The sequence below is a fragment of the Ciona robusta genome, chromosome 3, assembly GCF_009617815.1.
Source record: "Ciona robusta chromosome 3, ASM961781v2".
NCBI classification, from domain to species: domain Eukaryota; kingdom Metazoa; phylum Chordata; class Ascidiacea; order Phlebobranchia; family Cionidae; genus Ciona; species Ciona robusta.
In genome coordinates this window covers 10,004,102-10,030,500 of record NC_143237.1, presented here as the reverse complement: position 1 = coordinate 10,030,500, position 26,399 = coordinate 10,004,102, and the positions used below count along the sequence as shown (strand labels likewise).

Sequence of the window (26,399 nt, the reverse complement as noted above, 5' to 3'; positions counted from 1 at the left end):
AAAAATTAACAAATTATGGGCAGATAATAAAAAAAATTAACAAAATATGGGCAGATAATGAAAAAAATTAACAAAATATGGGCAGATAATGAAAAAAATTAACAAAATATGGGCACATAATAAAAAAAAATTAACAAAATATGGGCAGATAATAAAAAAAATTAACAAATTATGGGCAGATAATGAAAAAAATTAACAAATTATGGGCACATAATGAAAAAAATTAACAAATTATGGGCAGATAATAAAAAAAATTAACAAATTATGGGCAGATAATAAAAAAAATTAACAAATTATGGGCAGATAATAAAAAAAATTAACAAATTATGGGCAGATAATGAAAAAAATTAACAAAATATGGGCAGATAATGAAAAAAATTAACAAATTATGGGCAGATAATGAAAAAAATTAACAAAATATGGGCAGATAATAAAAAAAATTAACAAATTATGGGCAGATAATAAAAAAAATTAACAAAATATGGGCAGATAATGAAAAAAATTAACAAAATATGGGCACATAATGAAAAAAATTAACAAAATATGGGCAGATAATGAAAAAAATTAACAAAATATGGGCACATAATGAAAAAAATTAACAAAATATGGGCAGATAATAAAAAAAATTAACAAATTAAGGGCAGATAATAAAAAAATTAACAAAATATGGGCAGATAATAAAAAAAATTAACAAATTAAGGGCAGATAATAAAAAAATTAACAAAATATGGGCAGATAATAAAAAAAATTAACAAAATATGGGCAGATAATAAAAAAATTAACAAAATATGGGCAGATAATAAAAAAAATTAACAAAATATGGGCAGATAATAAAAAAAAATTAACAAATTAAGGGCAGATAATAAAAAAATTAACAAAATATGGGCAGATAATAAAAAAAATTAACAAAATATGGGCAGATAATAAAAAAAAATTAACAAATTAAGGGCAGATAATAAAAAAAATTAACAAATCATGGGCAGATAATGAAAAAAATTAACAAAATATGGGCAGATAATAAAAAAAAATTAACAAATTATGGGCAGATAATAAAAAATTAACAAATTATGGGCAGATAATAAAAAAAATTAACAAAATATGGGCAAATAATAAAAAAAATTAACAAATTAAGGGCAGATAATAAAAAAATTAACAAAATATGGGCAGATAATAAAAAAAAATTAACAAAATATGGGCAGATAATAAAAAAAATTAACAAATCATGGGCAGATAATGAAAAAAATTAACAAAATATGGGCAGATAATAAAAAAAAATTAACAAATTATGGGCAGATAATAAAAAATTAACAAATTATGGGCAGATAATAAAAAAAATTAACAAAATATGGGCAAATAATAAAAAAAATTAACAAATTATGGGCAGATAATAAAAAATTACCAAATTATGGGCAGATAATAAAAAAAATTAACAAATTATTGGCAGATAATGAAAAAAATTAACAAATTATGGGCAGATAATGAAAAAAAACTAACAAATTATGGGCAGATAATAAAAAAAATTAACAAATTATTGGCAGATAATGAAAAAAATTAACAAATTATGGGCAGATAATGAAAAAAAATTAACAAAATATGGGCAGATAATAAAAAAAATTAACAAATTATGGGCAGATAATAAAAAAAATTAACAAATTATGGGCAGATAATAAAAAAAATTAACAAAATATGGGCAGATAATGAAAAAAATTAACAAAATATGGGCAGATAATAAAAAAAATTAACAAAATATGGGCAGATAATGAAAAAAATTAACAAAATATGGGCAGATAATAAAAAAAATTAACAAATTATGGGCGGATAATGAAAAAAATTAACAAAATATGGGCAGATAATGAAAAAAATTAACAAAATATGGGCAGATAATAAAAAAAAATTAACAAAATATGGGCAGATAATAAAAAAAAATTAACAAAATATGGGCAGATAATGAAAAAAATTAACAAAATATGGGCAGATAATAAAAAAAATTAACAAATTATGGGCAGATAATGAAAAAAATTAACAAAATATGGGCAGATAATAAAAAAAATTAACAAAATATGGGCAGATAATGAAAAAAATTAACAAAATATGGGCAGATAATAATAAAAAAATTAACAAATTATGGGCAGATAATGAAAAAAATTAACAAAATATGGGCAGGTAATGAAAAAAATTAACAAAATATGGGCAGATAATAAAAAAAAATTAACAAAATATGGGCAGATAATGAAAAAAAAACAAATTATGGGCAGATAATGAAAAAAATTAACAAATTATGGGCAGATAATGAAAAAAAATTAACAAAATATGGGCAGATAATGAAAAAAATTAACAAATTATTGGCAGATAATGAAAAAAATTAACAAATTATGGGCAGATAATGAAAAAAAATTAACAAAATATGTGCAGATAATGAAAAAAATTAACAAATTATTGGCAGATAATGAAAAAAATTAACAAATTATGGGCAGATAATAAAAAAAAAAAAAATTATGGGCAGATAATAAAAAAAAATTAACAAAATATGGGCAGATAATGAAAAAAATTAACAAAATATGGGCAGATAATAAAAAAAATTAACAAAATATGGGCAGATAATAAAAAAAAATTAACAAAATATGGGCAGATAATAAAAAAAAATTAACAAAATATGGGCAGATAATAAAAAAAAATTAACAAAATATGGGCAGATAATGAAAAAAATTAACAAAATATGGGCAGATAATAAAAAAAAATTAACAAAATATGGGCAGATAATAAAAAAAATTAACAAATCATGGGCAGATAATGAAAAAAATTAACAAAATATGGGCAGATAATAAAAAAAAATTAACAAATTATGGGCAGATAATAAAAAATTAACAAATTATGGGCAGATAATAAAAAATTAACAAATTATGGGCAGATAATAAAAAAAATTAACAAAATATGGGCAAATAATAAAAAAAATTAACAAATTATGGGCAGATAATAAAAAATTACCAAATTATGGGCAGATAATAAAAAAAATTAACAAAATATGGGCAAATAATAAAAAAAATTAACAAATTATGGGCAGATAATAAAAAATTACCAAATTATGGGCAGATAATAAAAAAAATTAACAAAATATGGGCAGATAATAAAAAAAATTAACAAATTATGGGCAGATAATAATAAAAAATTACAAAATTATGGGCAGATAATAAAAAAAATTAACAAAATATGGGCAGATAATAAAAAAAATTAACAAAATATGGGCAGATAATAAAAAAAATTAACAAATTATGGGCAGATAATAAAAAAAATTAACAAAATATGGGCAGATAATAAAAAAAATTAACAAAATATGGGCAGATAATAAAAAATAATTAACAAATTATGGGCACATAATGAAAAAAAATTAACAAAATATGGGCAGATAATAAAAAAAAATTAACAAAATATGGGCAGATAATTAAAAAAATTAACAAAATATGGGCAGATAATAAAAAAAATTAACAAAATATGGGCAGATAATAAAAAATAATTAACAAATTATGGGCACATAATGAAAAAAAATTAACAAAATATGGGCAGATAATAAAAAAAAATTAACAAATTATGGGCAGATAATTAAAAAAATTAACAAAATATGGGCAGATAATTAAAAAAATTAACAAAATATGGGCAGATAATAAAAAAAATTAACAAATTATGGGCAGATAATTAAAAAAATTAACAAAATATGGGCAGATAATAAAAAAAATTAACAAAATATGGGCAGATAATTAAAAAAATTAACAAAATATGGGCACATAATAAAAAAAATTAACAAATTATGGGCAAATAATGAAAAAAATTAACAAATTATGGGCAGATAATAAAAAAAATTAACAAATTATGGGCAGATAATAAAAAAAATTACCAAATTATGGGCAGATAATAAAAAAAATTAACAAATTATGGGCAGATAATAAAAAAAAATTAACAAAATATGGGCAGATAATAAAAAAAATTAACAAATTAAGGGCAGATAATAAAAAAAATTAACAAAATATGGGCAGATAATAAAAAAAATTAACAAATTAAGGGCAGATAATAAAAAAATTAACAAAATATGGGCAGATAATAAAAAAAATTAACAAATTATGGGCAGATAATTAAAAAAATTAACAAAATATGGGCACATAATTAAAAAAAATTAACAAATTATGGGCAGATAATAAAAAAAATTAACAAAATATGGGCAGATAATAAAAAAAAATTAACAAAATATGGGCAGATAATAAAAAAAAATTAACAAATTATGGGCACATAATGAAAAAAAATTAACAAAATATGGGCAGATAATAAAAAAAATTAACAAAATATGGGCAGATAATAAAAAAAATTAACAAATTATGGGCAGATAATAAAAAAAATTAACAAAATATGGGCAGATAATAAAAAATTAACAAATTATGGGCAGATAATAAAAAATTAACAAATTATGGGCAGATAATAAAAAAAATTAACAAAATATGGGCAGATAATAAAAAATTAACAAATTATGGGCAGATAATAAAAAATTAACAAATTATGGGCAGATAATAAAAAAAATTAACAAAATATGGGCAGATAATAAAAAAAAATTAACAAAATATGGGCAGATAATAAAAAAAAATTAACAAAATATGGGCAGATAATGAAAAAAATTAACAAAATATGGGCAGATAATGAAAAAAATTACCAAATTATGGGCAGATAATGAAAAAAAATTAACAAATTATAGGCAGATAATAAAAAAAATTAACAAATTATTGGCAGATAATGAAAAAAATTAACAAAATATGGGCAGATAATGAAAAAAAATTAACAAATCATGGGCAGATAATGAAAAAAAATTAACAAATCATGGGCAGATAATGAAAAAAATTAACAAATTATGGGCAGATAATGAAAAAAAATTAACAAATTATGGGCAGATAATAAAAAAAATTAACAAATCATGGGCAGATAATAAAAAAAATTAACAAATTATGGGCAGATAATAAAAAAAAATTACCAAATTATGGGCAGATAATAAAAAAAATTAACAAAATATGGGCAGATAATAAAAAAAATTAACAAAATATGGGCAGATAATAAAAAAAATTAACAAAATATGGGCAGATAATAAAAAAAATTAACAAAATATGGGCAGATAATAAAAAAAATTAACAAAATATGGGCAGATAATGAAAAATTAACAAAATATGGGCAGATAATAAAAAAAATTAACAAAATATGGGCAGATAATAAAAAAAATTAACAAATTATTGGCAGATAATGAAAAAAATTAACAAATTATGGGCAGATAATGAAAAAAAATTAACAAATTATGGGCAGATAATAAAAAAAATTAACAAATTATTGGCAGATAATGAAAAAAATTAACAAATTATGGGCAGATAATTAAAAAAAATTAACAAAATATGGGCAGATAGTAAAAAAAATTAACAAAATATGGGCAGATAATGAAAAATTAACAAAATATGGGCAGATAATAAAAAAAATTAACAAAATATGGGCAGATAATAAAAAAAATTAACAAATTATGGGCAGATAATAAAAAAAATTAACAAAATTATGGGCAGATAATGAAAAAAATTAACAAAATATGGGCAGATAATAAAAAAAATTAACAAATTATGGGCGGATAATGAAAAAAATTAACAAAATATGGGCAGATAATGAAAAAAATTAACAAAATATGGGCAGATAATAAAAAAAAATTAACAAAATATGGGCAGATAATAAAAAAAAATTAACAAATTATGGGCAGATAATGAAAAAAATTAACAAAATATGGGCAGATAATAAAAAAAAATTAACAAAATATGGGCAGATAATAAAAAAAAATTAACAAAATATGGGCAGATAATAAAAAAAATTTAACAAATTATGGGCAGATAATGAAAAAAATTAACAAAATATGGGCAGATAATAAAAAAAAATTAACAAATTATGGGCAGATAATGAAAAAAATTAACAAAATATGGGCAGATAATAAAAAAAAATTAACAAAATATGGGCAGATAATAAAAAAAATTTAACAAATTATGGGCAGATAATGAAAAAAATTAACAAAATATGGGCAGATAATAAAAAAAATTAACAAATTATGGGCAGATAATGAAAAAAATTAACAAAATATGGGCAGATAATAAAAAAAAAATAACAAAATATGGGCAGATAATAATAAAAAAATTAACAAAATATGGGCAGATAATAAAAAAAAATTAACAAAATATGGGCAGATAATGAAAAAAATTAACAAAATATGGGCAGATAATTAAAAAAAATTAACAAATTATGGGCACATAATGAAAAAAATTAACAAAATATGGGCAGATAATAAAAAAAATTAACAAAATATGGGCAGATAATAATAAAAAAATTAACAAATTATGGGCAGATAATGAAAAAAATTAACAAAATATGGGCAGATAATAATAAAAAAATTAACAAATTATGGGCAGATAATGAAAAAAATTAACAAAATATGGGCAGATAATGAAAAAAATTAACAAAATATGGGCAGATAATGAAAAAAATTAACAAAATATGGGCAGATAATAATAAAAAAATTAACAAAATATGGGCAGATAATGAAAAAAATTAACAAAATATGGGCAAATAATTAAAAAAATTAACAAATTATGGGCAGATAATAAAAAAAAATTAACAAAATATGGGCAGATAATGAAAAAAATTAACAAAATATGGGCAGATAATGAAAAAAAAACAAATTATGGGCAGATAATAAAAAAAATTAACAAAATATGGGCAGATAATTAAAAAAATTAACAAAATATGGGCAGATAATGAAAAAAATTAACAAAATATGGGCAGATAATGAAAAAAAAACAAATTATGGGCAGATAATTAAAAAAATTAACAAAATATGGGCAGATAATTAAAAAAATTAACAAATTATGGGCAGATAATAAAAAAAATTAACAAATTAAGGGCAGATAATAAAAAAATTAACAAAATATGGGCAGATAATAATAAAAAAATTAACAAATTATGGGCAGATAATTAAAAAAATTAACAAATTATGGGCAGATAATAAAAAAAATTAACAAAATATGGGCAGATAATTAAAAAAATTAACAAAATATGGGCAGATAATTAAAAAAATTAACAAAATATGGGCAGATAATTAAAAAAATTAACAAAATATGGGCAGATAATAATAAAAAAATTAACAAATTATGGGCAGATAATTAAAAAAATTAACAAAATATGGGCAGATAATTAAAAAAATTAACAAATTATGGGCAGATAATAAAAAAAATTAACAAATTATGGGCAGATAATTAAAAAAATTAACAAATTAAGGGCAGATAATAAAAAAATTAACAAAATATGGGCAGATAATAATAAAAAAATTAACAAATTATGGGCAGATAATAAAAAAATTAACAAAATATGGGCAGATAATAATAAAAAAATTAACAAAATATGGGCAGATAATAATAAAAAAATTAACAAATCATGGGCAGATAATAAAAAAATTAACAAAATATGGGCAGATAATTAAAAAAAATTAACAAAATATGGGCAGATAATTAAAAAAATTAACAAAATATGGGCAGATAATAAAAAAAATTAACAAAATATGGGCACATAATTAAAAAAAATTAACAAATTAAGGGCACATAATTAAAAAAAATTAACAAATTAAAGGCAGATAATAAAAAAATTAACAAATCATGGGCAGATAATGAAAAAAATTAACAAATTATGGGCAGATAATAAAAAATTAACAAATTAAGGGCACATAATTAAAAAAAATTAACAAATTAAAGGCAGATAATAAAAAAATTAACAAATCATGGGCAGATAATAAAAAAATTAACAAATTATGGGCAGATAATAAAAAATTAACAAATTATGGGCAGATAATTAAAAAAATTAACAAAATATGGGCACATAATGAAAAAAAAACAAAATATGGGCAGATAATTAAAAAAATTAACAAAATATGGGCAGATAATGAAAAAAAAACAAATTATGGGCAGATAATTAAAAAAATTAACAAATTATGGGCAGATAATTAAAAAAATTAACAAATTATGGGCACATAATGAAAAAAAATTTACAAATTATGGGCAGATAATTAAAAAAATTAACAAAATATGGGCAGATAATAAAAAAAATTAACAAAATATGGGCAGATAATAAAAAAAATTAACAAATTATGGGCAGATAATAAAAAAATTAACAAATCATGGGCAGATAATGAAAAAAATTAACAAATTATGGGCAGATAATAAAAAATTAACAAATTATGGGCAGATAATAAAAAATTAACAAATTATGGGCAGATAATAAAAAAAATTAACAAAATATGGGCAAATAATAAAAAAAATTAACAAATTATGGGCAGATAATAAAAAATTACCAAATTATGGGCAGATAATAAAAAAAATTAACAAATTATGGGCAGATAATAAAAAAAAATTAACAAATTATGGGCACATAATTAAAAAAAATTAACAAAATATGGGCAGATAATAAAAAAATTAACAAATCATGGGCAGATAATGAAAAAAATTAACAAATTATGGGCACATAATTAAAAAAAATTAACAAATTAAAGGCAGATAATAAAAAAATTAACAAATCATGGGCAGATAATGAAAAAAATTAACAAATTATGGGCACATAATTAAAAAAAATTAACAAATTAAGGGCAGATAAGAAAAAAAATTAACAAATTATGGGTAGATAATAAAAAAAATTAACAAATTAAGGGCAGATAATAAAAAAATTAACAAAATATGGGCAGATAATAAAAAAAAATTAACAAAATATGGGCAGATAATAAAAAAAAATTAACAAAATATGGGCACATAATTAAAAAAAATTAACAAATTAAGGGCAGATAATAAAAAAATTAACAAATTATGGGCAGATAATAAAAAATTAACAAATTATGGGCAGATAATAAAAAAAATTAACAAAATATGGGCAGATAATAAAAAATTAACAAATTATGGGCAGATAATAAAAAATTAACAAATTATGGGCAGATAATAAAAAAAATTAACAAAATATGGGCAGATAATAAAAAATTAACAAATTATGGGCAGATAATAAAAAATTAACAAATTATGGGCAGATAATAAAAAAAATTAACAAAATATGGGCAGATAATAAAAAAAATTAACAAATTATGGGCAGATAATAAAAAATTAACAAAATATGGGCAGATAATAAAAAAAATTAACAAAATATGGGCAGATAATAAAAAAAATTAACAAATTATGGGCAGATAATAAAAAATTAACAAAATATGGGCAGATAATAAAAAATTAACAAAATATGGGCAGATAATAAAAAAAATTAACAAATTATGGGCAGATAATGAAAAAAAATTAACAAATTATGGGCAGATAATGAAAAAAAATTAACAAATTATGGGCAGATAATAAAAAAAATTAACAAAATATGGGCAGATAATAAAAAAAATTAACAAATTATGGGCAGATAATAATAAAAAATTACCAAATTATGGGCAGATAATAAAAAAAATTAACAAAATATGGGCAGATAATAAAAAAAAATTAACAAAATATGGGCAGATAATAAAAAAAATTAACAAATTATGGGCAGATAATAAAAAAAATTAACAAAATATGGGCAGATAATAAAAAAAAATTAACAAAATATGGGCACATAATAAAAAAAATTAACAAAATATGGGCAGATAATAAAAAAAATTAACAAATTATGGGCAGATAATAAAAAAAATTAACAAATTATGGGCAGATAATTAAAAAAATTAACAAATTATGGGCAGATAATAAAAAAAATTAACAAAATATGGGCAGATAATAAAAAAAATTAACAAAATATGGGCAGATAATAAAAAAAATTAACAAAATATGGGCAGATAATAAAAAAAATTAACAAAATATGGGCAGATAATAAAAAAAAATTAACAAAATATGGGCAGATAATTAAAAAAATTAACAAATTATGGGCACATAATAAAAAAAATTAACAAAATATGGGCAGATAATAAAAAAAATTAACAAATTATGGGCAGATAATAAAAAAAATTAACAAATTATGGGCAGATAATTAAAAAAATTAACAAATTATGGGCAGATAATAAAAAAAATTAACAAAATATGGGCAGATAATAAAAAAAATTAACAAAATATGGGCAGATAATAAAAAAAATTAACAAAATATGGGCAGATAATAAAAAAAATTAACAAAATATGGGCAGATAATAAAAAAAAATTAACAAAATATGGGCAGATAATTAAAAAAATTAACAAATTATGGGCAGATAATTAAAAAAATTAACAAAATATGGGCACATAATGAAAAAAAATTAACAAATTATGGGCAGATAATTAAAAAAATTAACAAATTATGGGCAGATAATTAAAAAAATTAACAAAATATGGGCACATAATGAAAAAAAATTAACAAATTATGGGCAGATAATTAAAAAAATTAACAAAATATGGGCAGATAATGAAAAAATGAACAAATTATGGGCAGATAATGAAATAAATTAACAAATTATGGGCAGATAAGGAAAAATATTTAACAAATTATGGGAAGATAATGAAAAAAAATTGACAAATCATGGGCAGATAATGAAAAAAAATTAACAAATTATGGGCACATAATAAAAAAAATTAACAAATTTAGGGCAGATAATAAAAAAAATTAACAAATTATGGGCAGATAATGAAAAAATATTACGAATTATTGGCAGATAATAAAAAAAATTAACAAATTATGGGCAGATAATGAAAAAATATTACGAATTATTGGCAGATAATAAAAAAAATTAACAAATTATGGGCAGATAATAAAAAAATAACAAATTATTGGCAGATAATGAAAAAGATTTAACAAATTATGGGCAGATAAGGAAAAAGATTTAACAAATTATGGGAAGATAATGAAAAAAAATTGACAAATCATGGGCAGATAATGAAAAAAATTAACAAATTATGGGCGGATAATGAAAAAAATATAACAAATTATGGGAAGATAATGAAAAAAAATTGACAAATCATGGGCAGATAATGAAAAAAATTAACAAATTATGGGCAGATAATAAAAAAAAAAATTGACAAATTATGGGCAGATAATAAAAAAAATAATAAATTATGGGCAGATAATGAAAACAATTAACAAATTATGGGCAGATAATGAAAAAAAATTAACAAATTATGGGCAGCTAATGAAAACAATTAACAAATTTTGGGCATATAATAAAAAAATTAACAAATTATGGGCAGATAATAAAAAAAATTAACAAATTATGGGCAGATAATGAAAAAAAATTAACAAATTATGGGCAGATAAAGAAAAAAAATAATAAATTATGGGCAGATAATAAAAAAAATTAACAAATTATGGGCAGATAAAGAAAAAAAATAATAAATTATGGGCAGATAATAAAAAAAATTACCAAATTATTGACAGATAATGAAAAAAATTAACAAATTATGGGCAGATAATAACAAAAATTAACAAATTATGGGCAGATAATGAAAGAAAATTAACAAATTATGGGCATATAATAAAAAAAATTAACAAATTATGGGCAGACAATGAAAAAAAATAACAAATTATGGGCAGATAATGAAAAAAAAATAACAAATTATGGGCAGATAATGAAAAAAAAATTACTAATTCATGGCAGATAATAAAAATATCAACAAATCTTGGGCAGTTGGGAGTTTCCCTACACCGAAACATTCTTACTGATATTTGCGAATACGAAATGTATATATTGTTGTAGTAACGTAAAAACATTTTTCGTACGTAATAGCAACTGTTATCTTGCCGCGTATTTTTTTACAGGCCTTTTTCTATTTTAAGTATGAAGTTCATTGTTCTGTTTTGTTTTTTCGTCTCTGCTTGCCTCGCGTTGGAAAACTCCGTTCACAAAACGAACGAAAATGAAACCAGTCGAAAATTTCGAACAGCGAAAGTTAACCAATTGTGGGATAAAGCTGTAAAGGTAAATATCATGCAAGTTAACTTCTGTATTACACTTTATCTTAACAGCAATTTGCCAGCTATACAGAAAATTTGGCACTAATAATGAATAATCCTCGCTGCTAGTAAAGAGTCTTCCTCCCCCCCTTATTTGCGACCCCTTAACCACTAACCCCTATAACCACTAACCCCCTACCCATCAACACCTAACCCCCTAACCACCAACCACTAACACTTTCCACCAGCCTATCTGCTATGTACCAGAAGATTCTTCACTAGTGCCAAAAACTAGTTTACCTACATATAAATTGTTTAAATAGTTCCTTTATATGTATAGGGAAATGGACCAATCCTGGCCTAAATCTTAGGGCAGTTGGCGTGCCACGCTGCAGGATTCCACCCTTATGAAATAGAGGATACATACGTCTAAATAGTTTTAAAAAATACCTTTTATTCTTCCAGTTGAAATTATCTTCAGTGATTTTAAGTGATCTCTATGTTGATTTAAAACACCATGATCGTCAACTTATGGACGCCAAAGTCAGCCAAATTGACGCGGAAAACCAGATTTGGGAAGTTTTGAAAGAAGATTTTACCCGTATGTTTTGTGAATAAGCGAATAAGTATGTAAGGGGCTTTATCCTCTCGTGGACAGAATACAACAGTCTTTATGACACAGGTTTTTCTGTATCATGCACCTCGTGCCAGCTTATGAGTTCATGTATGTTGCTTATAAACACAATTGAATAATATAAAGCAGTTATCTTCAGCTGGACAAGACCTGGACATTTCGCAAAACTGTCTAGCTTGTTCTGAATTGTTTTTTGTCTGTAGTTCAACAACTTATCAATAAATGTGCAGCTTAAACGTCAGAATTACACTATGTGTTTCATAATATATGAGACGTTTTTTTTATTTACATTATGCCCGGTAGTAGAAGTAACAGAATGTACAGTTTCAGTATAAAAAAAGTTTTATAAATAACATAAATAACCCAACATTGCTTTAGTATAAAGATGTTTATGTAATTGTAAAGTTTCATAAATAACTAAACCAACATCACCAGGTATAATGGTGAGGTATGGGCTTGCTGGCAGCAGAAGCTTGGACGAAAACACTACCGGTCAACAAAAATCAAAACAACCATTCCAGGTTATCAAATAGTATTTGAGTATACTGTAATAGAACGTGATAACGGTATCATGTGTTTGTACCAAAGCTGAAAAATTACGAATTTTACCGGTATGAGACTGTTATTCACACAAGCCATGCAAAAAAAATTTGTATGGTATGGAATATTTTGTTGATTTTCCTTGTAGGTGCTTGTCTCCTAGGTGTAACGACCACACTTATTTTCTTCCACTTATTTCTTTCATGTGAATAAATAAACTCATTAAATATTTTACAAAAAAAAACGCAAAACATGATTGAATCTCAAAATGTAGAGTCCTGTTGTTTTGTAGCTATATCCTGTTTTTTGTTTAAAATATTTTGAAATCTTCGTTACCGTACTCGAAGAGACAAATAAAGTTATTATCATTATTTATTTCAGGATCCTCAGTTAAACAAATTATGGTTGAATACAGCAGCGAGCAAGAAGTTTAAAAATGAAGAGATGGAAAAATTATTCATCGAGTTCAAACATCATGAGGATAAAATATGGGAATTAAACTCTTTACATAAAGACCTAGAAAAAATGAAAGGTGAATGAATAACAGACTATAATGCACTAGCTTTTTAGTTGTTAAAATTGAAGCAAAAACACTGCGTAAAATTTATAACAAACATATCACATATAAAATTCTAGGTAGTAGAAAGTAGGTTTTTTTAAAATAACTTTCACTTCAAAAGTTGGTATGAAAATGAAAGGTCGCTATATAATATATATACTAGCTTTTTTGTTCCTAAAATCGAAGCAGAAATACCATTTAAAATTTTTTACCTAAAATTAAAAATAAATTTACCCTAAAATCAAACACATAGTTCTGAGTATAAAGCTAATTTTTTTTTAAAATTTACCTCTAAAACTTGGTATACTGTTACTTTCCTTTTTTCTGTGTTGCATATTATTTGCATTTTTATTACTGCGGAAGAGATTTTTTATTTATTTTACTTACTGAAAATTTGTAAAATTTCGATTTTTAAGCAATTTCGGAAAATTCCGTCGAGCGGTTTCTTGATTCTGATGAGGAAAAGAAAAAAGAGAAATATGTGGAAGAGCTTCAACAAGAGCTTGAAAATAGTTTTGAACGTTTGCATCGAGTTACTTTGAAATCAACAGGTCAGCAAGTATGACATACATAGTATATATGCATGGGCTTGATTTGTATTACCAGGGGTGGTATTCTTATCTCAACTAAAGTTAGTCCGTTAGGATGCATGAAGTGGCGCAGCCAGAAAAAAAATAAGGGGGGTTTTAATCAAAAAAATTTCTAAAATATTTTTTTTTTAATTTTTTTTTTTTTTGGTTTAAAAGGGAGCTCATGACACCCTTCCCCCCTGGCTGCCCCACTGGTAGGCTTGATTTGTATTACCAGGGGTGGTATTCTTATCTCAAAACAAAGTTAGTCCTTTAGGGTCACTATTGGTTATCCCTTTTTTTGTCGGTCAACCAAAATTTAGTCGTTGTATTTTTTACGTTTAGTCGGCCGACTAAGTTTCTGTGCATTTCTTGTTACAGAAGCCAAGTCGGTCAGAATTGACGACTAAAAAAGCAAAATCTAAATTAGGTGTCAAATAATTTAGTTTGTTCTGTGTTTTAATGGGGCCATTTTAAGTTAAAAAAAACTTAATTTTCTTCATGGTTTATAAAGGGTTCAATTTATCCCACCAAGTCACTATACAATATATTTTATTCAACAAGATGTGATTATGCAGCTGTTTTATTGTGATGTAATACAGACGCATGGTTCCAGTTGTTTGTTTAATGTTTATGACCTAACAGTACTCTATTGTTCCATTCGTGACATCACAAAATAGCACGAACTGGTTGTACCAGGGCCTACAATGTTAGAACTTATTTATTAAATTTGCATTTATATTTATCACTGCTTAAACCTGGATTCAGTGGGTATGGGTTTGAAGATCAAAGCTGCTACCATTGGGGTGTATGTAGCGTTGGTCAGAACTCAGAAGTAAATTGCCTTTACACAGTGGACGTTTATAAGTAGTTTGACTTAGCAATCATACAACACTAAAGCAATCACCTATTAAGTTAAAATTCTTTTGAAATAAAGTATAAAACAAAAATAGTGTCCTTTTTTAATTCGAGTCTGACACTGCCGTTGGGGGAAAATTTATATCTTTTTTATACAGTTTGTTGGACTTTGTGTCTATTGTGCTTTAGAGTAGCAGATCCTACTTGACATAATAATCGTCCAACTCTGTGAGCATCAGATCAGGGTCAGATTTAATGAATTTACTAGTTATTTTGAAAATGTTATAATAAGACACATATGGTCACTTATAAGTTGTCCGATTTGGCAATCATACCGCACCAAAACAATCACCCATCAAAATTCTTTTGAAAACGTAATAATGATGAAATTTACCTTCAGATGAAAAAGTTGATTTTATTGAACCGCGAGTAGCTGAGTTGTGGGAGATGGCAAGGAATGGGAACTTTAGTGAAGATGAACTTGCTTCTGTGAGGCAAGAACTCCATCATTTTGAAAATCGGATAACCAAGCACAGGCACTTTCGGTAAGAAGCTTAGTCATAAACAAAAATATTGGTAAAAGTTAGGGTGGGGAGCAACCGCCTGGCGCTGCGGCTTAATAGTTAACGCTGTCATTGTAACCAAAAAATACAATAATCTGTGTTATTCTATTGTAAGACTACAGCGCAATATTTCTTTTCCCTTGTGTTTTATCACTTTTTCTGTCAGTTTTGTGCACATAGTGTGGATAAAATGTCTATCAGATATATTTCCAATCCAGTGGTCTCTAATCAGTTGCTCAATATATTAACAACACATAAAAACATCACCCACAATGTTACAAACCAACTTTTACAGCGAACAACTGAAAAACTCGGCCGAGAAATTAGATTTCCATGGAGGAGAATCAGCACCAGATGATCGAGTGGTGAAACATCAGAAGCTTCAGGATAAAGTACAAGATCTTGGAAACAAGGTTGGTGGAGTTGGTGTAATGTAGATGTAAATCACACACAAATGTTGTATCTATTATTCAAAGCAACAAATGTCTGATTGGGAAACTGTATGTGAATATTTTGCCTTAAAAAAGCTGCAAGGAGTAAAATCCTAGTAGAATTGTGCCATTGTTACAAAACAATTGTTTTTCAGGTGAAAAAACTTTTTGGTAGTTTGAAATCAAGATTATCGAACGGTGTGATCACACACAAGGAATTATGATGTCATAACCGTGTTTATATTTCAACAAATAAAGTGAGTTTCTCGATAAACTCAGACATCCCACAATTTCTATAATTGATCATTTCTCTTTACTATGACCATATTTGGTTATGTGAGGAATTGTGTCACGCTGAAAATTTATTACTAAGTTAAATTTCTTAAATATTATTTCTAAATATGATGCAAACTTGCAGATGTAATTAGAACATCCTAATAGGTCAAAATACCAAAAAGTGCTAATAAATTGGAGCAGGTTAAGAATTTACCCAAACTTTTGTTATAATTTATAAAAGTACATTACACATCGCCTCATTTTATGTTAACTTTTGCTATAAATAAAACCTTGTTTTTCGCCAACTTTTGTTATACATTAAAACACATTACATGTTTCCTTTCATCTTACGATGTTTTTGATAGTTTATTTCAAATACGATAATCAATCATAGTGTCATAACATTGTCTAAATATTTATGCCGAATTATAAACAGAAGATTCTGTTTCTGCTTGGAACTCATTGAACCATCTTAAACTTATCCATTTCAATTGATAGAATGTACATTTATACAATTTACTACTAACCCATAAAAGTTTTTCTAAAACCCTGTATATTTAATACACATTAAAACTAAGCCAACCATGAACTGACATAATGTACATTTATACAACTAACTACTAACCGATTCTAGTTTTATTAAACCTGTATTTGAATTTCATGCACATTATTTGAGGTACCATGAATAAAAGATTTGTCATAAATTATGTGTTTTTAAAAATCTAAACATTTAAATGCAGGTAATCCATATAGAGCAGAGGTTATATGTTTTCAGCTCAGAACACACTTTGATTCTCTGAATTTGTTCACAACACATTAAAAATTAAAAACTCTTTTTTATACAACACGTCTAAGTAGTTCAGAAATTATGATTAATTAGTAAAAGTTTGCCGCATACTCCAGTAGTCTTCATTGGTGCAATGTCCATTTTTTGGCCAGAAGATCAGTTGTTATAATGCCAGGTAGCAACAGCAGAAGAAAATATAACAATAGAGTCAATCACTTTTGGTCATGTTTTATGTACATGAGACTGCTGCTGACAAAGAAATGCATAACATGCATAATTTTTAAAACATAAAACATAACAATAGAGTCAATCACTTTTGGTCATGATGCATGAGACTGCTGCTGACAAAGAAATGCAAAACACACATAATTTTTAAAACATAAAACATAACAATAGAGTCAAACACTTTTGACTGCTACTGAGCATAACATGCATAATTTTTAAACATAAAATATAACATAATACATAAAACGTGGCTGTTGGCTATTATACAAAGCATTACAAAATAAGGAATGGATTTTTACCCAAAACAAGATTTAACTTTTGATAGTCTGATCATTTGTAGAACAATATATTATGCAACAGCAGAAAAAGAACATATATCATATAAAAACAAGTTTGCTCATACATCATAATGCATATGCCTGCTGACAAAGAAGTTATTATACTTTTATAAAATTATACTATAAAGGTTATTATACTTGAGTGTTTGAGGAATTGGTTTTGTTTTTACCCAAAACATGATTCTACTTTTGATAGTCTGTGCTGAAATTCTCCCAAAGTTGCTGTTAAACAGGTTTAGCGGAACAGTGGGTGTTTGGTTTCATTGGCTGATTAGGTTGCAAATGAAAATAAACAACTAAAGGTGATAAAGATCTCAAGTCAAGTGGTTTCAGTTCAGTTCACACCTGATACCTAGTGATGGGGTTATAGGACTATAGTGTTGGGGTTATAGGACTAGGACTATGGGTAGCAGTGGTGTAAGATGGGTTTTAGTAGTCACAGTATTTCTGAATTACAAATGTAGTTTTCTATTTTATATGGGTAAGGTTGTTAGTCAGATTTGGCATGTCACCTTTACACTCAGTGTACTTAGGTATGGGTGAATAAAACTTATTTATTCTTGCAAGGCGGGGCAATGACAGTCGATATAACACAAAAATTCGGTTTGATACGTTGCATACCCAGTTAGGGTTAGAATTGTGGGTGAAGATGTCTTTTTACAGTCATTTTAAAACCATACATGCCAACTACAAGGATTAAGTCCATAAAATATATTCAAAGGCATGTTGATGTGGCTGTTTTCACATCTCCTTGTTTTTAAGCATTAGTATATGTTATGTATTAGAAGATACACAAAAAGTTATGTTAAAATTTGTAACAGGGGGTGTTTTACAAACTTATTTTATCTCAGATTCTACACATAGCAGTTTGCAATGAAAATTATGACAATTACTTGGCTTATTATGATCTCACAATTGAGAGAAGTCTTTTCTAGGTATTGTTATTCAGGAAAGCTGACAAGTAATTTCAATTATCAACACAGAATACCTTGCAACTTTAATAAGGTGAGCTAAAGACTTAAACTTTTTGTGGATGAACACATTTTTTTTTAAATTGATTTTTTTAGACCCTATTTTACATTAAAGCGCTATGGTTATTTCAAATCAACCGTAATTGCTTGTTTTTTTTAGAATTCTTGTTTCACAAAGACTGAGATTAACCATGGTCAACGTATTGTTTATCAAGGATGCAAAAACACGAAGGCATGTGTAAATAACGCATATAACAACCCTGCTCAATGCTATTCATTAATTGCAAAAATAAATAAGGTAATTTAGGCATCATATATGTATTTGTTTGGTTTAATGCTAACATGTGATTATATATTATTGTTTATGTGCAACATTGTTCAAAAAGCCTAGTAGTATTAGAATACTTCAACTAATGTATACCATTATACAACAGTTATGTACATGTAAAAAAAAGTTTAGCTGATGTATATTCCCATATACAAACAACAATTCACATAAACATACCCGTATAACCCAATTACATCCCAGGTTCGGATATGTCATTCCTGCTGCCAAGAAAACTATTGTAACAAAAGAACCTCTCCTACATCCCAACCAACCACAACTTCCACAATTGCCTCAGAAACCGTTGCCCCACGCCGCACCCCACCCATCACTACCTGGAGACCCTTGCCTAATTAACTTCCCTAATAATGTTCATTTTTGTTGGATGAAAATAGTTTGGCAACACTGGAGAATAGCAAGCGATTTCATTGGTGGAAAATTTTGGGGCGAAATGCAAATCTTTTTAAATAAAATTGAACCTTACCTGCTATATATATATGCAAACAAATAGATGAGTTTTAACTATTGTAAACTGCTGCAGTCTGCAGATGAAGTACATTTTGCGATAAAGCTTCACCATTCATGGTTACCTATGGGTTGTTTAAACTGTTAACCTTACACAACAAAAACAATAAAAATGCATTTATTTAGTAACTCATTATACTCATATAAATATAACCATATGCGCCAAATTGTCTACTCTGGGATTTTCTGCATTGCAATTTGCAATAACTAGTAAACATAAAAACTAATAGTTTGGACTTGTTGCAGAGAATTTCATCTCTAAATACCCTTTTAAAAAGTTCGATGCCGCTGTAAAAGCTGTCAACTTTTTGCATGCGTGGATAAATCATGATGAACTTTTATTGACACGAAGCAAAAGGATTCAATATTTATATCTTTGTTGTTATTTACAAAGCACAGTTACGAAAAAATATAAAGAGAAAATATTTAATCAGAACCATCGGATAAAAAAGATGAGTATTCTTCGTTCATTGTGATGTAATAATCAATCGCTTCATCGAGCCTTTCTCTCTCATTGTCCGTGTAACAATGGCGCGATCGGTGAAGTTGCTTTGCTCGCATGCAACATTTTTGTAACAACGAAGAAATTGAATTGGAGTTCATGACATTGGTCAACACTGGGAGAGATTCTACATTGGTCATCACTGGAGAATCAAGGTTGCTGAACACTGGAGATTTACCATTGGGCAATACTGACGGATTTTTGTTGTGAAACTTGTCGTTTAAATCCTGCCTTGGGAAGCCAGTAGATGTCAGCGAAGAGTGAAATATTTGCGGAAAAGGGGTGTCTACTTTTATTGGGGTTTGTTGAACAGAAACAACTGAACTGCTGTCAACATACTTTCCTTCAAGGTAGAGCTTTAACACTGAGGTTAGATTTGTACACTGGTGGATTTGGCTAATGTTGTATTCGGGGTGTGTGGTTGAAGCAGTGGCTGCTGATGGTGGAAAGCCATTTATTGATAAAGATTGTGAAAAACAACGGTCAACTATATCTCCTTTGCTTTTAGCATCATCGACGCAAGGTGTAAGCGAGGTCCATAATGATTTATCCAGATGGTCACACAGCATGTCAGGCAAACAACTGTAGTTTGATGAAAATGGGATCGGTATTGCAGCTCCAGTGCTAACAAGTTTTTGGCTTCCAATAGATAGTTGTTGTGATATATTGGATAAAGATTGGGGATCAGTGTGACACCGATGAACTCGAGTTATACTCTCAAGCGCCGTAGCCAAGATGGAACTAGTGTGGTAGTCACAAGTTGCATCGTATATTAGCCTCGGAAATTCCCGTTTTCGAGGGTTTTGTCGAAAAATATCAGAGTTGAGCGACATTGGAGCAACAAGAGTTGACAATTTTAAAGATTCTGACAATGATAATAAAGTTGCGAGGCATGAACTTCTCACTTTAGTTGCAGTTTTCTCATTTCTCACAGGCAGCATGGGATAGACAACCAAACCCTTTCCACGAAACTCATCAGATAAATATTCCATCAACGAAGTTAGAACCCCCCCGAATCCGTTGTTTACATCCGACATCACTTGGAAACCTTGCATGTTGTCGCATTCCTCAGCATAAACCCTAACAAGGTCTTCAACTTGGTAAGATATATATTTCCCATGTTCGAACCCCCCCGACCATGAAGTGAACGAAACATCTTCCTCATTTAGCGTTAGGATGCTTCGTGGGTGAAAATGAAGTCGTTTAAAATCCGACCAAGTTTTTACTTTATCTTCAAGTTTGTAGGTTTTCGCTTTTATTTGTTTTTCATTCGACTTTTCCACTCCGTTTGTTGCTTGGTAATATTTCTGTTCTTCCAATTCCAAATCTTTAATAAATTCATTCTTTTCGCTTCTTGAAGCTTCAACAACTTCAACACCATCCCCCCAGGTTGGGATTTCTAAATTAATTGACAAAGTTTCAATTACTGAGATTTTGAGATTACAGCTGGTAAAGCAGAATTATAGACGGCACTTATTAATGCAAGTGTGTCTATGAGACTATGATGTTGTTACTGTTACGCAATGCACATGTTACACACGCAATGGTTGATAATATACAGGCAATGTACACTTTCAGTATACTGCCTATGCACATTGCTATGTTTTTATTGATTAAAAAGATCTCACTTAGGTTGTTTTTATTTAATATATATTATACATAGAAATATATGTTTGCTCACTATTTTATATTATTAATAAAATAGGTAACAGCCCTCCATGCCTGCAACACCACATCTCTGCTTTGTTTATATGAAACCAGACATGAATAAACGACAAACATTGTTACAAACTTAGGGGTATGATATATAGTAGGATGGGGGAAGATGGGACACCTTTTCATTATACTTTATTCTCGTTCAATTCGGTAGTAAACAAGAAAACATTCATAGAATTATAAAACCGTATCCTGACAAACCCCATACACTGTTGTCTATTGGTTAAATCACGATCTTAATAGTAGATTATTACGTGCTAAAAGTGTCCCATCTTACCCCACAGTATTTTCATAACCTTACCAACCCAATGTTTATGTGTCCAAATTAGTAAAAACAAAAACAGGAAGACAGCAAATTTAAAAAGAAGGGCAATTGTTTGAACAAATCATTTTACATTTGCATTTGGTCCACAATAAAAATCACGAAAAAATATTTATATTGATTAAAAAAACAAAATTTAAATTTTCGTCAATATTTTTTCAAAAACTCACCACTGCCTCCATTTTGATGTGCTGGTGTTGGGTATAAGGTTCCTTCCAGAGGCAGACATCCAAGATTCGACTTCAAATCGACGACAACGAGTCTTGGGGTGTAAGTTACTTCTCGCAACAAGTTCTTGCCTTCTCTAAACAGAACATCGTGCTCTATTTCTGGCTGAGAAGAATCGCCGCTATATTCGAACGAAGATTCTTGTATATTCCAGAAATGGGTGCCAACAAAATTAGAGTAGCAACCGTTTTGCAGAGTAATAATTTCACGCACCATGTTTTTAATTTTGTTTCGAAAACAAAAACACGTGACAAACAGATTCGCGTCTGAAGCTTGTCGTATTTTAGTGACAACTGAATATCGAAAGTTCTCGATCTTTTAAAGAAATAAAAAGATTGCGAATATATTACGGCCACTATTATGCCGAATTCTTATGTAAACATCTGATAGAACGTAGTTTAACTTTTTTTATCGTAAAATGTTTATTAAACCAATTTTTCCGTAAAAATAATATATATTATTTTCATGACTTTACGCCTGAGTGAACACACGCATCAACGGGGATTTTTTTCGATTTAAAAATTAATTTCAAAACATGGATCTAAAAAGTCAACTAAAAGCAGCGCTCGAAAAGAATCCCGGGTCTTCCAAAGATAAAACTGAACAGGAGAAAAAAGACGAAGAAAATAAATTGTTTCACGAGTTTTATAACAAATGGAAAGGCGAGAGCGAAAAGACAACAAAATCGTACAAACAAATTCCACGATTCTATTATCGGTAAGTGACTAAAGAAAATACGGTCTTTAGAAACGTTTGCAGTCGTAGACTTGGTGGCTCTGTGGTTAAAGGGCTAGTACATGTTCTGCATAACTACATGGTAGTGGGTCAATTCAATGTATAAAAACGCTATTTATCCTATGTTTTCCAAACTTACTGTCCACTAGTTGCATCACATTGGGTCAATCCTAATAGCGACTGCCTACAACTGTATCAGCGATGTCCCAAGTTCTCACCCTCACGTTTATCGTACCCTACTTTAATCGCACAGGTTGCCCAATGATGATGAAGTCTTGCTCCAAAAGTTAAGAGAGGAATCCAGAGCAGTTTTCCTTCAGAGGAAGAGCAGGGAGTTACTCGATAACGAGGAATTACAAAATCTTTGGATGTTACTCGATAAGCATCACACACCCCCCGTTGGAGAAGAACAAATGATAAATTACAAAGACTTCTTAATTGTTAAGGATAAAGCAAGCGATAAATGCAAACCTTTCTTCACCCCTCTCATCTTTGCTAAGTTAAACCAGCGTGACCCTCTTGGAAGAATCTCCATCTTACAGTTCTTCAACTATGTAATGAGGAAGGTAAGTTGTATCATTGCGATATTGATCATCAGTGGAACCTGTGTTGGCAGGTCTGCCTCCAGCCCAGAAGACAGTGGTTCGAGACCCAACGCTAACGCTGCTACAATATGTGGGCAAGATACTTAACTTTAATTCCCTCAACCCAGTGGGCAGTGACCCTAATAAGTTTTCTAGATTAAAAACCCTTAAATAAAAATTATATTAATTTATTTGACCTTAATTTTAACTTTACTGCTGTTTTCATAGAGATGAATAAAAATTAATGTTTTGTTCATGTTTCAAGGTGTGGCTCCATCAAACTAGAATCGGTCTCAGTTTGTACGATGTAGCTGGGCAGGGCTATCTTCGAGAATCAGATCTCGAAAACTACATTCTTGAGCTGATCCCTACTCTTCCCCAGCTCGATGGATTAGAAAGATCATTTTACTCCTTCTATGTTTGCACAGGCGTGCGGAAGTTCTTCTTCTTCCTTGATCCTCTAAGGACAGGGAAGATACGGATCCTTGACATTCTGGCTTGCGGGTTCCTGGATGACCTACTCGAGCTCCGAGATGAGGAGTTATCCAAGGAGTCACAGGAAGCCAATTGGTTTTCCGCTCCATCAGCGCTCCGTGTGTATGGGCAGTACCTTAACCTGGATAAAGATCACAATGGGATGTTAAGCAAGGAAGAATTAGCAAGGTAGCGATGTTTTTATGTTTACTGATAAATTATCCACAACCAATCTGTAATGCAATTCGGATGGCGGACAAACGTCTGAAAAACACTTTGTTATTTTTATACCAGATGACCTGTTGTAAGATTATGTACATTATGCCTGGTAGCAGAAGTAACAGTAAACCGACATATCCAAAACTAGTTGCTTGCCAGTGTAAAGTAATTTTGTAATGGGCTTCTTTGGTCTATATAAAAATACTTCCTATCAACCTAGATAATATGGAACACACTATTTTCATGCAGGTACGGAACTGGAACACTGACAGAAGTTTTTCTTGATCGAGTGTTTCAAGTAAGTTGGGCAATATCTCCTAAAACCTAATAATTGCTAATTATCCTGTTGTACGCTATGCGTGATTGAATATATAACTCATACTAACATCCAAGCTGTTCAGTGTCCTTTGTGTGCAAATATTAAAACAACTATAGTTAAGAAAAATTAGGTTTTAACTGCTATAAAGTAAAAACAATGGTGTCTGAGTTTTGAACCCTGTACCCCCTGTTTAACAAGCTCACCCCCAGGAATGCCTCACATACGATGGAGAGATGGATTATAAAACTTACCTTGATTTTGTGCTGGCGATGGAGAACAGGAAGGAAGCCGCTGCTTTGCAATATTTGTTTAAGCTTCTCGATGTTCAGAATCGTGGATATCTCAATGTATTTGCTCTCAACTATTTCTTTAGATCTATACAGGTAGTGTGTTCATACATATTATGCTCACTGCTGAGTTATAACGTGGGTGTCTTATACACCAAACACCCAAGATTGTATTCATACACAAGGAATTAGCAACTTGTCATAGATAAATCGTCTTTAGCGATGGACAAACAGTTACAAGCGTGTAAAGGGTGTATAAACCGAATACCCATGTTATAGCGACCGTCCTTGCCCTGCCTTGCGAATGTAAATAAATTTTGTTTAATTCATTCGTCCCTCACACACAGGACATGATGAAACGACATGGTCAGGAACCCGTGAGCTTTGCCGATGTAAAAGATGAAATATTCGACATGGTCAAGCCAGAAGATCCACTCAAAATAACATTACAGGTAAAGAGTGACTTATCCATGGTTGCCACTTTCACGCCCACAGTTGAGTTGATGAAGCAATTGTAGTGTGTGGATAAGCAGACATGACTTTTGGTTGGTTTGGTTATTTATATCCTCATGGGTGGGAACTTGAGTGACTTATCCATGGTTGTCACTTTCATGCCCACAGTTGAGTTGATGAAGCAATTGCAGTGTGTGGATAAGCAGACATGACTTTTGGTTGGTTTGGTCATTTATATCCTCATTAGTGGGAACTTGAGTAACTTATCTATGGTTGCCACTCCCATGCCCACAGTCGAGTTGCTGAAACTATTGCAGTGTGTGGATAAGCAGACATGACTTTTGGTTGGTTTGATCATTTATATCCTAATGGGTGGGAACTTGACTAGCTTCTAATTATCTCAATTTTCCCCAGGATTTGATTAACAGCGGACAGGGTGAAACAGTCACCAATATCCTGATCGATCTCAATGGGTTCTGGACGTACGAGAATCGTGAAGTGTTAGTGGTCGATTCAAACGTAGAGGAAGAAGTTTAATTCACAGAGAACAATTTTTCAAATATTCTGTTACTTCTGCTACCAGGCGTCATGTATTTGATCTTTCAACGACTCATCTGTTTAATCAAATATTCAGCTCATCGTGGGGGGATTTATTTTTATATTTTTGTTGTTACTTTGTAATAAAGATTTGTAAGAAAAAGATCTGTCGGTCATTTTGTGAAAATCCGGTTGTTTATAGCAAAGGTTACCACTTTCAGTGTTACCTTGAAGCGCCGTAAAACGGTGGTTTCATACGGTTGCTATTAAACTCGTCTCCGCTCTTTTCCACCCGGCTATTTTTATGTATAGTAGGGTGGGGGAAGACGGGACACCTTTTCATTTTGTTTTCTCGTCCCATTTGGTAGTGAACAAAGAACATTCAAAGAATTATAAAACCGTATCCTTACGACTTCCACAGACCGTTGTTAATTCTTTAAAACACGATCAGAATA

The 26,399-nt window shown here is 28.6% G+C and overlaps 4 protein-coding genes across 4 annotated transcripts; 3 read left to right on the top strand and 1 right to left on the bottom strand.

The window, feature by feature from the left end:
• The first annotated feature begins 11,801 nt into the window (after positions 1-11,801).
• On the top strand, positions 11,802-17,101 carry LOC149739259 (alpha-2-macroglobulin receptor-associated protein-like). The gene is made up of 8 exons (XM_089875723.1): positions 11,802-11,992; positions 12,433-12,568; positions 13,037-13,122; positions 13,523-13,673; positions 14,117-14,251; positions 15,528-15,672; positions 15,986-16,103; positions 16,277-17,101. Exons 1-8 carry the CDS (start codon positions 11,852-11,854, stop codon positions 16,343-16,345), a joined length of 981 nt encoding a protein of 326 aa, XP_089731849.1. The 5' UTR covers positions 11,802-11,851; the 3' UTR covers positions 16,346-17,101.
• Positions 17,102-18,393: 1,292 nt separating this feature from the next.
• Positions 18,394-19,680, top strand: LOC149739258 (uncharacterized). The gene is made up of 3 exons (XM_089875740.1): positions 18,394-18,752; positions 18,879-19,016; positions 19,248-19,680. The coding sequence occupies exons 1-3, from the start codon at positions 18,621-18,623 to the stop codon at positions 19,398-19,400; spliced, it is 423 nt and encodes a 140-aa protein (XP_089731866.1). The 5' UTR covers positions 18,394-18,620; the 3' UTR covers positions 19,401-19,680.
• A 209-nt stretch (positions 19,681-19,889) lies between these two features.
• On the bottom strand, positions 19,890-22,702 carry LOC149739257 (protein misato homolog 1-like). The gene is made up of 2 exons (XM_089875704.1): positions 22,279-22,702; positions 19,890-21,469 (listed from the first exon to the last, which is right to left on the bottom strand). Exons 1-2 carry the CDS (start codon positions 22,550-22,552, stop codon positions 19,995-19,997), a joined length of 1,749 nt encoding a protein of 582 aa, XP_089731830.1. The 5' UTR covers positions 22,553-22,702; the 3' UTR covers positions 19,890-19,994.
• A 169-nt stretch (positions 22,703-22,871) lies between these two features.
• LOC149739256 (serine/threonine-protein phosphatase 2A regulatory subunit B'' subunit gamma-like) lies at positions 22,872-26,107 on the top strand. The gene is made up of 7 exons (XM_089875714.1): positions 22,872-23,053; positions 23,325-23,637; positions 23,921-24,318; positions 24,598-24,646; positions 24,877-25,050; positions 25,302-25,406; positions 25,822-26,107. The coding sequence occupies exons 1-7, from the start codon at positions 22,872-22,874 to the stop codon at positions 25,942-25,944; spliced, it is 1,344 nt and encodes a 447-aa protein (XP_089731840.1). The 3' UTR covers positions 25,945-26,107.
• The last annotated feature ends 292 nt before the right edge of the window (positions 26,108-26,399 follow it).